At 57.2% G+C, this 15,540-nt stretch overlaps 1 protein-coding gene across 1 annotated transcript; it reads right to left on the bottom strand.

Moving 5' to 3' along the window:
* Positions 1–2,141: 2,141 nt before the first annotated feature.
* Positions 2,142–14,896, bottom strand: CNTNAP1 (contactin associated protein 1; the record flags this gene model as incomplete). Its single annotated transcript, XM_084239290.1, has 24 exons — positions 14,818–14,896; positions 13,884–13,985; positions 13,601–13,794; positions 12,986–13,133; positions 12,705–12,908; positions 11,948–12,132; positions 11,254–11,397; positions 10,075–10,336; positions 9,523–9,672; positions 9,125–9,296; positions 8,548–8,654; positions 8,284–8,403; positions 7,743–7,946; positions 7,399–7,555; positions 7,187–7,314; positions 6,753–6,938; positions 6,077–6,298; positions 5,583–5,822; positions 4,321–4,674; positions 4,036–4,163; positions 3,510–3,603; positions 3,085–3,330; positions 2,913–2,960; positions 2,142–2,464 (listed from the first exon to the last, which is right to left on the bottom strand). The coding sequence occupies exons 1-24, from the start codon at positions 14,879–14,881 to the stop codon at positions 2,142–2,144; spliced, it is 4,182 nt and encodes a 1,393-aa protein (XP_084095416.1). The 5' UTR covers positions 14,882–14,896.
* Between the last annotated feature and the right edge of the window lie 644 nt (positions 14,897–15,540).

Raw genomic sequence — 15,540 nt, 5'->3', positions numbered from 1 at the left:
GGCTAAGGGCTGCCCGTGTCTCTGGCTGCTGCTTAGCGGGGAGTCAGGAGCATGGTGCTGGGTTAGGGAGGCGGGCAGGGACAGGCTGGACACAGGCGTCCCTTCTCTCTGGAAATTCAGCACCTCTCTTCCCTGAGTCTCTGCTGACCACTCCCTTCCAGCCCCACTGGCTGTCCCATGAAGCAGATGGCAGGGTTGCCTCTGGCCAAGCTGTCACCTAGGGATGTTCATGGGACACACACGCTCACCTGCTCTCACGCACCATACTCGCAGGTGCACTTGCACTCGGCACCAGCCCAGCCAGCTCCTGACAGACCTCTTCCCACCTGACTGTTAGCCCCTGTGATGATTCTGGAATCTGCACCTGCTGTGGTTTATGTTTATGTATGTTGGGGATGCCCTGTAGCTGGACTGCAGGCTAGAAGGACAAATCAGAGACAGAGGAGGAGTTAGGTCTGTCTGAAGTGCCAGGGGCTAGCCATGAGGAGTAGGTGAGAAAAAATGACATCCAGCCTTTGAGAGGCTAGGCTAACCTCGCCCTTCCCTCAGCGTGCAGAATCACTGTGGTGGACCCCCTCCCCTTTTCAGACCACTAATATTTCCCTTCCTTTCCCCCCCTCCACCCTGCCATCCCTCACCTTTAATGACGGGTCTCAACCCCTCCCCCCAGACATGGAATGATGGATGGAGCAAGGTGGTAGAGACTGGGGGGAGGCTGGTTTATGTGCGGCTTTATTGCCAGTGAATTTCACGCACTTTAAAGTCTTGTGGCTTGTGACCTCTTATCTGAATAAAATGGTAGAATCAATTTTGGCAAGTTGTATACTGTGTGCTTTGAATCCAGAAGGATCCAGGGATGGTGGTACAAGAACAGGCCAGGCTAAAGCATCAGCATTCAGATCCCCACTGTCCACCGAGATCTAGGGGTGGAGGAGGTGGAGGTGGTGGCAAGAACCATCAGACTTTCGGTAGGTTGGGTGAGGATTTTGAGGGCTCCCCGAGCTGATCAGTTCAGTTAAAATCACCGCACTCACCCCCTGACCAGGACGCCAGCTACCACACACAGACTGGGCTCTGCCACTCGGCTTTATTAAAATGGCTCCGAGTCTGTGAGCACAGCTTCAGAGTGCAGGCTGGGTCAGGCTGGCGCATGACCAGCGCACCTCAGGAGACTTCCAACACAGGAGAAGCAATCTACAGACTGTGGGCACAGCACAGGACAGGACAATCCACTGATTTTTTTCTTTTATATATAAACTGATAATTAAAAAATTAGAGTAATATATAGTTTCTCTAGAGAGAGACTTTGCAACAAAAAATATATATAAAGAATGTGACCTCCTGACAAACGAAGCAGCATCTCTGAGCGGAGGAAAGCGGGCTCCTCATGCATTGGAGAGGGGGCCGAGCCTGTGGACAGGCACCAAGGCTATTGCACATCTTAGCAGAGGGAGCAGAGGGAGGAAGAGTAGACGGCTGGCAGGTCAGGGTGTCTGCATTATTCTCTCTACGTTGCAAGTTTTTTTATGGCTTTGGCTAAAGCATGTAAAGCAGCGGAGGTACTAAAGTGCTAAACTGAGGCCTCTCGGTCTCTGTGGAAAAAAAAAAAACCAACAACACAAAAAACAAAAAGGGGGTGGGGGACAGCAATGAAGCCCTCCATAGCCCCCAGCTGAGTAGAAGCAGATGGAAGACGTTCTGCAGGGCAGGAGGGAGGCTGGGGGGATATGATTTAGCAGCCTCCTCCCTCCTTACCCTGCGCATCCCTGCAATCCCACACATCTGTCCCTGCTGAGATTGAATATTTGAAGGGAGGCAGTTAATCTCCCCTGCACTCTGTTGTTAATCCCTGGCAGCAGCTGAGACAGAGATGGCAAAGAACCCTATGAGGCTTCTTTGGGGCAGGCAGACATCCAGGAGCCTGGGGAAATGGGCATGGGCAGGGCATTGGTTTAGGCAGTGAGGCTCAGCCACTCCCTTTAGTCCCATCTGTATCTCTGCCCATCAAACTTGGCAGGAGGGGTGTCCTCTGGATGAGCAGAGCCTGCAAAGAGGAGCCAAATGCCCCTGACAGGGTTGGGTAGAAGGCAGGAACTGGGGAATTCAGAGGAGATGAACTTGGTCCCTTATGCCCTTCTGATTCATTCAGACCTGGACTCCTCCAGGATCTGGGGCAGGTTTTGGTCCCGTGGGCCCGGGGCAGGGGCAGGGGCTGGCGCTGGTGCTGGCACTGGCTCTGGGCCTGGGGCTGGAGTGGAAGCTGGGGTGGCAGCTGGAGTGGAAGCTGGTTGGGGGGCCGGGGCCTGGGCAGAGCCTGCAGTAGGTAAGGGGGGTTTGCTGCCAGGATGGTAATCGTGGGTGGCCGTGGGCTCATTGGTGTGATAGGAGCCCTTGTAGCGATGATGTTGAAGGTAGAAGAGCACCAACATTCCCACCAGCCCCAGCAGCAGGAAGGCCACCAAAACTGAAAAGGAAACAAGGAACAATTCAGGACAGAAGTTGGGATTTCACAGCCCTATCGGGCTGGTCCCAAGCGTCTGGAAGGTCTCAATTCCTGGCTCAGCCTCTGCCATCTTCTACTTCAGTATCTTCATGTTACATACCTGGTAGCTCCCCCAATTAAGCATCTCTCCAGATGTTACTAGCCTCCCATTTCTTCATCCCTTAGCTATAGTCTCATTTTAATATTTCTACTAAAAGCCTACAGCATCTTCAATATTTAAAAATTTCCAGCCCGATGATTTACTACTTTTGCACAGCCTAGCTCATCCTTTTCCTCACCTGTGCCGTCTTGCCTAGTTCTAGCTCATCTACCCCTCAACCCTGGGGAAGGGGGCGGTGGGTTTAGGGGCAGAATGTTGACAGTCAGAGGGTAGAATTGGGAGGTCAAGGTGCTGATCAGTGCTACTCACAGCCTAAAAGTATGGCCACCCATCCGTCATCATGGTAGTATGGGAAATCTGAAAAGGAGAAGCACCAGTTAGGAAAAACTCCCAGTTAGGAGAAACCCCTGTGTTGGGAATCACTTCCCCACCCTGCTGTCTCTCTCTTCCCCCCGCCATTCTGTGTCCCAGCACCATGTACCTGGGGGCAGATACCAGGGGTCCAGCTCGGGCGGCACCTCTGAGAATAGACGTGGCATGGCTCCACAGTTCGATTCTGCCAGTTCTCCCTGAACGCGGAGGGCCTCCGCTAGCTCCGCGGTCATGGGGCGAGGGGTCCGGAAGTGGGTCTTGAGGGGAGCCACGTTGTTAAATCGAACACCAGACAGGCAGCCCGAGAAGCCTGGTGTGTTGTAGCGCTGGATCTCTGGGTCGATTACTCCAGTCTCTGAGGGCCCAGAAAGGGAGGGGCTTGGGCCACTACGACCTCTGCCCCCTCAACAGCTATAGGTTTCCTTCTCATCTCTCCCACCACCTTCCCTGCATTCCCAGGCCTTCACTTGCCTCCGGGCTCCAGAGACAACCCCAACCCTCCTTCCCCAGAGTCCATTCTCCCCCGCAGCTTACCCATCACACGCCCTAGATACAAGGCCTTGGGCGAGTCCAGCTGGCTGTCCACCAACAGTGAGAACTTCTGTTCTGTCAGTGGGAAGTAGTCCACCTGGGGCGGGTGTGTTGGGAGAGGAAGTTGAGAGTGGACCAGAGGCAGATGTAGCCAGACCAGGCAGGAACTCTCCACACCGGGGGTGCCACTGGGTGAGTCCTAACTCAGTCCTACATGCTCAACCCCTGGGCCCAGATAGAGGATTTGGTATTTGACAACTTATTTTTGAGTCCTGTCTTCGTAGCATCCTAGTGGCTTGATTTGGGAAAATCACTTTATTTTTCTAAGCCTGTTTCTGATTAGTACAATGGAGACCCTAAGAACACCTGCCTATCTGCACTACCTCACAGAGAGGTTGTGAGGGCCCTAAGAGGTAGTTTAGAATGTGCCCTCCAAGTGTTAAATATTTTCCTGGGTGCCACAGCCTAGATAATGAGGTTCTGATGATCTGAACTGGCTACTCCCTTGTCCACCTCCCTGTACATGTACCTGGATAAAGAGGTGGCGGTAGACCCTGGTGATATTGACGCTGTGAGGCTGGCCGTCGGTAACTGGGCGGGTGGTTAGCTGGTACACGTAGGGACTGGTGCCCAGCTGATACCGCAGCTGCAGGGTCCCTGAGGGGTTAGGAAAGACAAAGAGTCTCCTCTGAGACTCCCACAGCCCCCTTCTCCTGAGAGCACTTGGGTCCTTGTATCGGTGAATCAGTAGTTACGAGAATGTTGAACACCCTGGAGGAAGCTGGAATGGGGGGAAGGTCCTCGAGGGCCTTACCATCTTCTTTGATGAGCACAGCCATGTAGTCACGCACAAAGGAGCTGACGTAGAGCAGGACAGCAGGAGCAGAGCTGGTGCTGAAGCTGAAGGACACTTCCTCTCCAGTCACATTGTAGACGGGTCCCCGGTAACCCGGCACAGGCCGGCCGGGCCGGGGATAATCAGGCAGGCGGTACCCGGGGCCGTGGTAGCCAGGCACGTAGCCAGGAGTGTCATAGCCAGGGATATAGCCAGGCTCATAGCCTGGCACTGGCCGGCTCAGCATGTGGGAGAACTCCCGGGCTGCCGAGCGCAGGGCGGACTGCAGGTTATAGCGCATCCAGGTGCCAGGCTCAAAGAAACCGCCAATATCTGAAGGCAGAGGTAGTAAGGTCAGGGCCCTGTTCCCACTCAGCCCCTGAGGTTTGCCCTCAGTTTCTGCCACAACCACAACATACCTCCGTTCTTTTAGATCCCCTTGCAGCACCCCCCTGTCACAGAATGGAATCTTTAAACCAGTAGAAACATAAAATGTCAGCTAACCCAACTCCTGCATTTCATGGAAGGGAAGACAGGCTCAGAGATGGGTAGTTACTTGCCTAAGGATACACAGTAAGTGTATCCTTACTGTGGTCAAGATAGCTCAAAATTTCATAACCCCGGCGGGCACACTTGTCACTACTTAAACTTCCAGGCCAAGACCATAGGTCTCCCATTGGCCCCTGAAGCTCTCTATCTCCCTGCTCCACCAGACTTCCCCTCCCCCTGCTCAGTGACCTACCTGCTCACACATCCTCCCAGGCCAGCTCTGGGGAGGAGGCAGTCTGGGTATGTGTGCAGAATCGCACTCTGGTGAGTGGCAAGGCTCGCCTCAGTCAAGAACCAGACTGCAGACAAGTTTTAGCAGCGCAGCAATTGTCAAATAGGAAAAGGCAAAGGAGGAAGGCATAGGAAACTGAGGTGGATGCTTGAGGGGGGGCGGGGGGGGGAACTGTTACCATGGTGACGCTGGGAGGACAGGGGCATTATTTGATGGTTGCCTTTGAATTCTTTCAGTGCCAGCTACACTACCAGCTTAGCTACCCCTTCCTTGTCCCACCGGATGCCTCTGGAGTCACCCAGCATCTTCAGCTGCCTGGCTGCCCCAGCTCAGAACTCAAACCCACAGGCAACTCTAGTTTTCCCAATTGCTGCCTTTATACCCTCCTTCCTGCCCTGCCCTCCTGCGCCTCATTACTCTACACCCCAGAGCTCCCTGCCCACATCCCGGGGGCACTGACCATGGTTGCAGTAGGGCCCATCGAAAGCCGTGAGGTCGCAGTCGCAGGTGTAGTAACTGTAGCGCTCCACACAGCGGCCTCCGTGGAAACAGGGGAAGCGGGGGTGGACACAGTGGCCCGTGCAGTTGGGCGAAGTACCCTCAGAGGCGTTGGCACGGCCCTCCAGGTTCAGAGTCACTCCGTTCAGACGCATGGCCCTTAAGCAGCCCACGAAGGGGCGTCTCTTAAGCTCTGCAGATCCTGGGAAGGTTGAGCAGGTTCAGAAAAGGTGGAGAGCCAGAGATGAGGCTAAGTATTGGGTTGGGGGAGGGAGCCAAGTGGGCTTGGAGAATGGAAAAGATACCAGGGACTGGAGAGGGGGTGGGCCTTCGGCTCACTCTGAAGTAGAGGGGATTGGGGCCTAAGGGGTGGGGGGCGCTTGGAAACAAGGAGAACAGCCTTGAGAGGGTGGGAAGGGGATGGAGCGGCAGACCTGCCTCTGGGTCGCAGCTCACCGACATAGAGGGGCTGGTCATACTCCAGCCAGATGTAGGTTTGCAGGGGCATCGGCCTCAGCACCCAGGGCCGGTGGTCCACACGCAGACGGGCCTGCTTCACGTTGATTTCAGCCCGGACCAGGTGCCACTCGTCATCATTAAATTCAAAGTCATCTGAGTGCACTGTCAGGTTCTCATCCCCATTCCCCACATCGAAGGCGAAGACCACATCCCGGGATGCTGACAGTTGGGGAGAGGGGGTGTCAAACCTCTGAGAGCCCCCACAGTTTTCACCCAGTACAGCCTCTCTTCCTCACCTCTTCTAGAGTTCCTTGAATATTCCTCCAGTTTGTCTACAGCCTGAGACAAATCCCATAAACTGCTTAAAATCTCAGACCCCTGGCACCCCAAATTTGCAGATCCCTCGTGCCAGCTTCCCAGCCCCACTTCTCAGGTCAGAAGCATAACTAGTCCCACCCCCATCTCCCTTTTTCATAAGCAAATGGCCTAAGGCCAGGGTCAAAAAGCCAGTGATCAAGACAGCTGTGCCCAGAACCCAGGTCTCTGAAAGCCATTTCCACGCTGCCTCTCACAAGGTCATCTGTCTAGTCCCTCACCCCAGCCTCTGCCTGCCTCATCTACCCAGAGATCATCACTGTCTGCCCCCTGCCCCTCCCAGTGTCTGCCTGCTCACTGTTGAGTTCCACCCGCACGTAAGGTCGGCGCCATTGGAAGTAAGATCCCCCCATATTCTCTAGGAAGACTCCAGAGGGAGCTGAGGTCCTGAAGTAGAAGGAGACATCAAGGCTGTGGTTGGCACGGATTGGGGGAAAGCGGAGCGCAGCCCCAGTGTGGAAGGAGATGGTGTTCCAGGAATTCCCTACAAAGCCAGATGGAGGAAGGCCTTGTCAGGCAGGGTGGAGAAATGAGGGAGCCTCAGGTGGGACTAAGGGAGACAGCTGAGGGGAGGGGGACCCGAGGGAGACTAAGGGGTGTAATGAAAGAGAAGGAAGGTGCAGAGGAGGTGGGCAGAGTGTACTAGAGACCCCCGGTGGGTCAGGTGGCCTAGACTGTGGAAGCTGGAGAGCCAACCCCGGGAGGGCACGCACAGAGGGGTCTGCCACTCACGATCGCCGTAGCAGCGCAGAGGCCTCAGGAAGAACTGGGCCTCAGAACTGGTGCGGTTCGTATCCCCTACCACCACCTGAGTGACAGGCAGATGGTCCACAAAGGTCAGCAGTCCCTTGTCGGTTCTCCTGTGTGGGGGCAGGATGCAGTGACTCAGCCCCCCTGCTCAGCTGGCCCTGCTCCTGAGCGCTCTGTCCCTGTGCCCCCCTCACCATTGGGGCTGGTCGGCGTCACAGTTACAGTGCAGGGCGGGGTCCACGCAGCTTCGGTCCAGACCACAGGCACAGCGCTGGATCCCAGGCTGCGAGCCTCCCCAGTAGAAGTGCTGTTCCTCATTTCGGCCCATCCAGAAGCTGTAGGGGTAGCCTCCTGGGGAAGAAGTGCAGGCAGTGTCCAGGCCCTGTCTCTCCACTGGCTTCTGGGCTCCCCTCTCTCTTCAACCAGCCCAAGACCTTCCTATAAGGGTCTAGCCAGGACTCCAGCTGAACTCTGCTTTCCTTCTCCCAGGCCCGCTCTGGTCTCCCCTCCAGCACCCTACCTCACCCTCAGCCCTAACCTGCAGTGTTGAGCAGCCGGGAATTGTAGCAGGAGAACTCAATCCACTGTTCACAGTGCTGGGAAGCATTGGCCAGGGCACTGACTTCCTCCCAGGATGCATTCCAGTACTGGACAGCCCCCAGGAACGGCCGCTCCATGCTAGAACCTGTCACCCGAGTTGTCCATAGCCTGTCATGTCGCACAACTGTCCATGCCCGGTTCTCTGGGGAGGGGGAGGCACAGAACTTTGGTGGAGATGAGCATTCTCTACCCAGCTTCCTGCCCACCTCCACCACCACTGCTGCAAGTCAGCCAATAGATGTGGCCAGCCCGGGACGTCATCGGCTGGAGATGAGACAGCTGGCCTGGATCAAGAAGCTGGAGTTTATCAGCGAGGCTAGATTACAAATTCCTGAGCACCCTCTTTCCCCTCTGTCTTCCTTGGCCCCCTCACAGTTTAATTATACTGGCCCCTGCCTATCTTCAGTCCTCTCCTATTTCCCCCACACCCCATATTGCCTTCCCAGCTGCCCCTTAACTGCCACGTCAGAGGCTATTACCTCGTATATCACAGTAGACTACAAATGGCTTCAGGGGGCCACTGCCATCAGGATCGATGGTGAAGTTTCCAGAAGTTTTTCCACTGAGCCGATAAGCTTCACAGGATTCTTTATACAAAGCTGGCAGGTGGTGGGGTGGGGGAGAAGAAATTAGGAATCAAAGCACTAAGAGGGCTAGCCCCACCTCTAGCGGCCTCATCATCCCAGCAACCTTCTCCTGACCTCCCCTGTTCCTGAGCCTCCCCTGTACCCCAGCAGGCTTACGTTGGTGGCAGGTCTCCCCCTTGTAGCCTGTCAGTTCACAGTAGCAGATGAAGTCATCCCAAGACTGATAGCAGCGTCCATCGTGCTCACACATGTTAGGGTTGCATCTAGGGAAGGGATCCGCACCAAGGAATGCACCTTATTGGGAGCTTGAAGATGAGATCTGATGTCTACAGACACTACACCCACCCCCTGAGAGGACCAGGCCTGTGAGACATGCCCCTCCTCACTCACCAGGCACAAGCCTAAATTCTGGGGCATTAGGCAGACCTCAGGGCTCAAGTATGCCTGTCTTCCCTTCCTCAAAGATCAAATAGTAACTGATTTCCCCACCTCCACCTCCAAAAGAAAACCTTCTAGAACCAAAAACAGAAGCTTCATTTTCATTCTGAGCATGGGTCACTTTCAGGAAATAGAAAGTGGGAAGTGAGAGTTCAAGGAGGAATCATCTCCAGGTGGGAGTCTGAGGAGCTGGGACCTGGAGGAGGGAGGTTATTGAGAAAGTCCAGCCTCACTGGAGACCATGGAAGAGGGCTTTGAGGGGGTCACCTCTTACAGGGAGAAGGGCTCCTGTTACCTATCAGTGATGCCACATGTGTCAAAGAGGACCTCAGCATAGTATCCAAGCCGGCGGAACTCCACCAGAGTCAGGTTGACCAGCTGGCCGTCCACCTTGAGCAGCTCCATGCAGCCGTGAAATGCAGTCTGGTTGGAGTGGCAGCCCGAGCGACTGGCTGGCTTGGGACAACCTGGAGCAAGCCCTCCTATGAAGCCCTCCCCCAGGGACTCTAGAGACCCTCCCCCAAGGGAGGCCCAGATTGGAAGGAAGGACTGGAAGTGACCTTCTAGCCCTCAATGCCCTGGAGGAGAAAAAGGGATTTATCCCTGCAAAACTCCCTGTAGCCCAGTCTGGTGGACTTAGATGGGCCTCCCCACCCAGAAACAAGGGTCCAACCAGATGGGGCTTCCGCTTACCCCCAAAGAAGTATGAGGTCCCTGTCCGGATCAACAGTGGGGATGAGACCCTGACCTCTGCTCCTTCCACATCATCAATGCTGATGACTGCATGGTTTTCCTGAGCAGCAAAATTCACCTCATGCCAAAAGCCATCATTCAGGCGGAATCCTGGACAGGAAAGGAGAACAGTGTGTGTGGCGGGAGCACCACGCTCTAGGAGAAGAGAGCCTGGCGTGGAGCCCCAAGAGCAGCCTGTGAGCCCCATTATTACACTTATCACCTTGAGTGGAGACTTGTGAGTCTTCACTGGTCATAACCTGGCAGCTGACAGTCTGCAAAGTCGTAAATGAGTAGCACCTTCCCACCCCCACCCCAAGACCTGGGAACAGCAGGTCTCTCTGCCTTCCTGTTCCTCCCGGTACCCGTGGCTCTTCCGACCGGTCCCCACCTCCTCCAGCCACTTCCCCTTCTCACGCCACCTGGGGCTCTGCTCCCTTCACTCCCTCATCTCTCTTCAGTCGGCAAAGTCCCCCAAGCCTCCTCGCCCTCCCCCAACCCTCCACCCCTCACCAGCAGCGAACTGAAGCTTCTTTCGGCCAGTCTGCGCGATGGACACATTGACCTGCCCGTCACTGAGCATCAGCTCGACGTGGCCCAAACCGTCCCCCAGGCGGGAGAAAAGCAGCAGCCCCGTGAGGTCCCAGGTGCGGAAGCGAAAGGAGACGGCGAGGCGGCCGCGACGCGGGAAGCCCGGCACCTGCACGAAGTTGTGAGGCCCTCCAAAGTTGAGGGGGTGAGGGACCGGGTCCAGGCAACGGAACGCCACCTTACCCTGGGGGCGAAAGCGGGGTCTCTCAGCGCCCGCGTCCCGCCCCGCCTCGGCGCGCCCCCGCCTCCGGGGTGTAAGACCTACTCCAGACTCCCTCGGACCTGCTTCGGACTCCCTCAGCCCCCCAAGGTCGACCGCTCCCGCCCGCACCCCGGCCAGCCGCGGAGGGGTCTCCAACCGAGTCGGCTGTCCGCGCCCCGCCCGCTGCGGCTCGTTTGCACCAACTCCAGGGCGACCCCCTCCTTCCCTGGGTTCGGGTCCCGAAGGCAATTTCCCGCCAACATCCTGGCAGCGGCGCCAGCCTGCGCTCCTGAGTTGGGGCGGGACACCCAAGCCCAGGGTGCAGGGCCCTCCTCAGTCGCGGGGCCACTCCCGCCCCCGCGCTGCTGTCCCCGCGGGGGACGGCTCGGACACCCCCCCCCTGCTCCTGAACTGGGGTTGCGGCGGGCGGGGTCGGGGGAGGGGTGGTGCACCCCTGTGAGAGCGCGATGACTCCCCTCCCCCCTTCATTTGAGCCTCTGGTTGCGAGGAGAGGGGTCCTTGGCTTTTGTCTCGTTCTTAAGATTCCTCACGGGCCTCCCTGGTGGCGCAAGGGGTTAAGCACCGCACTGTGAAGCAAACCGCAGCCTCTGCAGCACGAGTTCGATCCCCGGTCGGCCAGGGAGAAACCCATATGGTGAAGCAGACCTCTCCTGTCTCACCTGGGGCTCCCCTCAGCAGTGTGTTTCAGTCAGTCTGCCTGTTCTGCTCCCCACTCTGTCTCTGGTGAATCCTCTCACCCCCTGCATCTCTGGCCTGTACCCCAGCTCTGGTATGCATAAATAAATGAATCTTTAAAAAAAAAAAAAAAGATTCCTCCCGCTGTGCCTCACGGCTTTCCAGCGGCTGACGCCGAGTCCCCCCAGAACCTCCCCACTGGCCTCGAAGGTGATGCGCGAATGGCGCCGCACGGCCAGCTCCGCGATGTTGACCCGGTTGAAGATGACGTTCTCGATGCAGCCGCGGAAATTGTGCCGATAGCCCAGGTTCTTCTGCGCGGCGCCCACCAGGCCCCCGATGAATATCTGCGGGCAGGGGGGGGGGGAGAGTGAGGGTGCTGGCTGGCGCTCCCCCGTAGCCCTCCCCATACCACAGGCCGGACTTTGTCAAAGTCGCCACACACGCATCTCCCCAGTATCCTAACCGAAGTTGGAAGCTCGCTGGGCTTCCTGAGGCTTGGATTCCAGCTCCACTCCACCATACATTGGCTGCACGCCCTGAGGCAAGTCAGGGAACCTATCTGGGGTTCTTTACCTGCAGCCAGGGTCTTACCAACTCCACAGAGTTGGGCAATCCACAGGGCAACTTCCTCCTCTTGCCCACTCTCCAAACCAACATTTCCAACCCCCATCTCAGTAGGTCTGGGGGTGGCCCCAGGGAATCTGCACCTTATCAGCAACAACAAGACAACCCCAGCTCATTGTGGTGTGCAGAGAGTTTGCTGAGAGCTACTAGGATATTCAGGAATTGGAAGGCAGGCTCTTACCTCTAGTGGAGAGAAGCATTGACCTTCCACCCTGCAGCGCCCCACTGAGAACCCCATCTGACCAAATGACACCTTGCCTCTCTGCTCACCTCATTGTCCAGGTTCAGTCTCTCAAAGTCGCCGTTGAGCACAAAACGCTGCACGTAGCCATCCAGGGTGAAGTTTGCATCCCGGCCATATCGGTCCACACGAACGTAGTGCCAGTGCTGGTCATTGAGCACGCCCCCGGCGCTCACCGTGGTGTGGCCAGGCCTGGGCTGGATGGGGCTGCTGCCTGCGGAGCAGGTGGGGCAGGGTCAGCCCTCACACCTGGAGAAACCCAGAGAGCCCTCGCCCAAAAGTGGAGCAGCAGCACAGAAGACAGACTGCAGGGGATGGGTGGGTGGGCGAGCAGCCAGGGAGCAGGGAGGTCGGCTTGTAGAAGCAGAGCAGCCAGAGCCTGGGAATGAGTATGTGAGCATGGGGCACTATCACTGCTGTCTCATCATGGGGGTGCTATGAAAAGTAAATGAGATCCAAAATACTACAAAACTTTTTGTGGGTACATATTGTACGCACACATATGTGTGTGTGTGTGTGTGTATATATATATATATATATATATATATATATATATAATATTATTACAGTGAGGAAACAGACAGGGGAAGAGCCTTATCCAAGATCACAGCCCTGGTCAGGGGTAGAGCCCAGACTGGAATCCAGCTCTCCTGACGCTGAGTCTAGCGTTTTGCTGGCAGCAAATACTACATGAAAAAGGCGGGGGTGGTCCAAACAGGAAGGTGATGGTCAGGAGTGGCCCTGGCAAAAAAGCCTCCAGGGTCGCTGGCGGGAAGCTGAGCTCACCCAGGCTCATGTGCAGCAGCAAGTGCGCCCCCTGCAGCTCAAGGGTCACGTAGTCGCCCTGGGCGCCCTCGGCGTGCAGCAGGAGCCCGTCTTTCTCCTCCGTCTTGAAGCTGAAGGCGAACACGTCCCACAGGCTCCGGCTGACCCCTCGCGGGAAGCGGTATGAGATGGCATCGTCGCCGTCGAAATACAGCACGTCAGACTCTGCGCAGAGGACCGTGGGTGGGCCGGGGCCGCGGGAGAGAGTGTCCCGGCCCCCGCCACGACCTCCGCACCCTTACGGTAAGGGCAGCCGTAGAGGCCGAGCCTCAGGCCGATCTTGCCACGCGGGTTCCAAGCCAAGGGCACGATGCGGATGTAGCGCGCGGTGAAATGGTAGTGCAGGTCGTGGCGCACGACCGCGGACTCGTTCACGTTACCGAAGAAGGTCTGAGGGAGAAGGGGAGAGCGTGACCACGTCCCGACGCTCCTCTCTGTTTGCTTTTTCCACAGCCTCCCAAGCCCCAGTTGTCACACCAGTCAATTTCGACTTCAGGAAAGCAAACACTGCTTGATAGTCCCCTGTTTTCAAAGCTTTTAGCAGTTTCCCTCATCCACAGTATCCCCTCCCCACACCACCCTATTATTTCCTCAAAACTCAACTCAGATGTCACCTCCTTCAAGAAGCTCTCCCAGATTTTACCCTAAAGTATGTTAAACCCTTTTTTCCAGGAGTGTCTTGCAGACATGATGAACTGACAGTTCCTCTGGATCGAGGCCCTGGAGCGGAGTCCACTGTTCCTCGTCTGTGCCCTTACCAATGCCTTCGTCCCTTCCCCCGCCCGCCAAGGTAGTGCCCAGCCCAGGTCCCAGAGCTGAGAAGCCTCCCTAAGTGTCTGCACTGGAGTCTGGAGTACCGAGTTGTGCCCACGCTGGTAGAATGGTGTCCAGCTGTCCACACGGTCGCCATAGAGGAGCATGTAACGTGTGACCCAGTCCCATGAGTTAAAGGAGCCCTGCGTGGCCACAGCCCGGATCCGGTGCTTCTTCATTAAGTCTATCTGGAGCCAGGGATTCGGGTCCCCAATCCGGGGAGACCATCCACTTATGCCTATAGCAGGGGAAAGGGTTTCATCACTGAGTCCCCCTTCACCCCAGCCCTGGAGAGTCCCCACCCATTTAGGGTGAAGCTTCACTCACCATGCAGCCGGGCAAAGCGGGGTGCAGTGAAGAGCCCATAGTAGGAGGAGGCACCCAAGGAGCGATAGTACAGGGGTCCAACCAGCTCTTCGTCACAACCGTCTGGGTTGGAGGACAGGACAGTTGGCCAGGGTGCCCCTCCCAGGTCTGACTAGAGCCTGGTCCTTGGAGCACTTGGAGCTTTCCCTTTCCTGGCTCCCTAGTGGCAGACCCAACCCTACCAGAAAGCCATCTACCCAACCCCCACAGGACAGACTGCCTTCTCCCTCTGGGGGAACCCCTAGGCCAGACTGTTCCTAGCTCTGTACCAGTGCAAGTTCAGTACTTCCCCAAACACGGTCCTGAACATCAACATCTTTCAGAACCTGAGTTAGCCCAACACACCAGTCCAGCCCAGCCTTAGCATAGATTCCACTTATCGGCACCCCCAAACCTGCACCAACCCCAAATTCAGGCCTAGGTCCCAGCCTCAGCCAGTCTAGGCACCATCACCACCTTCCTGTCCATCCAACCTTAGCATCACCAGGATCACCAACGCTGCCTTGGATCCCCAGCCAGAAAAAGCTGCTGGTTCAGCTCCAAAGTCCAGCCCCGGCCCCTGGCAAAGCCCTAACCTTAGCAGGGTCACCAGGTCCATCCTTGCCCCCAGCCCTCAAACCCGACCACAGCGCCCATTTGGGTCCCAATCCCGAACCCCGCCCGACTGACTCCATCCTCCGCTGGGAGCCCAGAACCAGCCCCAGCCCGGGCGCGCGCGCCAGCCTCGGAGCTGCATTGCGGAGCGCGGGGGAGAGGCAGAAAGGATGGGGACATGCGGGCGCGCGCCGGCCCTGCAAGGACCCGCGACCACCCAGCCGCAATGCGGTGCGGGACCCGCCCTGCAGGCTTTGGACTCCGGGACCGAACCCTGCCTGCCTCGGAGCCCGGTACTCACAGTAGCCCCAGCCCCGGGCTCCCGAGACTGCGGCCAGCAGGATGCAGAAGAGCCGGAGACGCATCTTGCAGGGCTGCCGGTCCCGGCCGCCGCCTCCCAGTGCCGGCTCGGGCTGGGGCTCCAGTTCCAGCTCCGGCTTCCGGCTCCCCTCCTGGGGTTCGCAGCGGATCGCTGCCCTGCTCCTTCTCCACCTCTCCCTCCCTGCCCTCCCCCCTCCCTGCCCTCTGTCGCTCCTGGCTCTCCGCGGCTCCTTCTCCTCTCCTTCCCACCTTCTCTCCTCTCACCTCCCCCTACCCCAGCCTCTCTCTCCTGCCGCGCACCGCTTTCCCGGACCCCGCGCAAGCGCGCGCCTCAGCCCTGCTGCAAAGGGCGGGGGTAGACGCGCTCCAGCCGCCGGGAAATACCCCGAATAACCCTCGGCTGCCCGGGACTGGGGCCGCTGGGGTGGAGGAAGGGAACCTGGTGCTGCCCTGGAGGTCTGAGAATTTCAAGAGAAGGGAGGAGGGAGGGGACAGGCCTGGAGATGGGAAGAAGAGTAAATAAAAGAACATGGTATTTTCTGAGGCAAATAATGCTCTAGACATCCGTGCCGGGCACCCTCATAACCCTGTGAATTCAACCTTGGTACTTTACTCCTCCACTTTGTAGATGAAAAACCTGAGGCTCAGTGAGGTCGAGGAAACTACTTAAGATCCTACAGAGAGATAGCAAATGATTTTCCAA

Source organism: Talpa europaea (assembly GCF_964194135.1).
Source record: "Talpa europaea genome assembly, chromosome: 7".
NCBI classification, from domain to species: domain Eukaryota; kingdom Metazoa; phylum Chordata; class Mammalia; order Eulipotyphla; family Talpidae; genus Talpa; species Talpa europaea.
The sequence above is the reverse complement of the archived record's forward strand: the minus strand, read 5'-3'. Positions and strand labels throughout refer to the sequence as shown.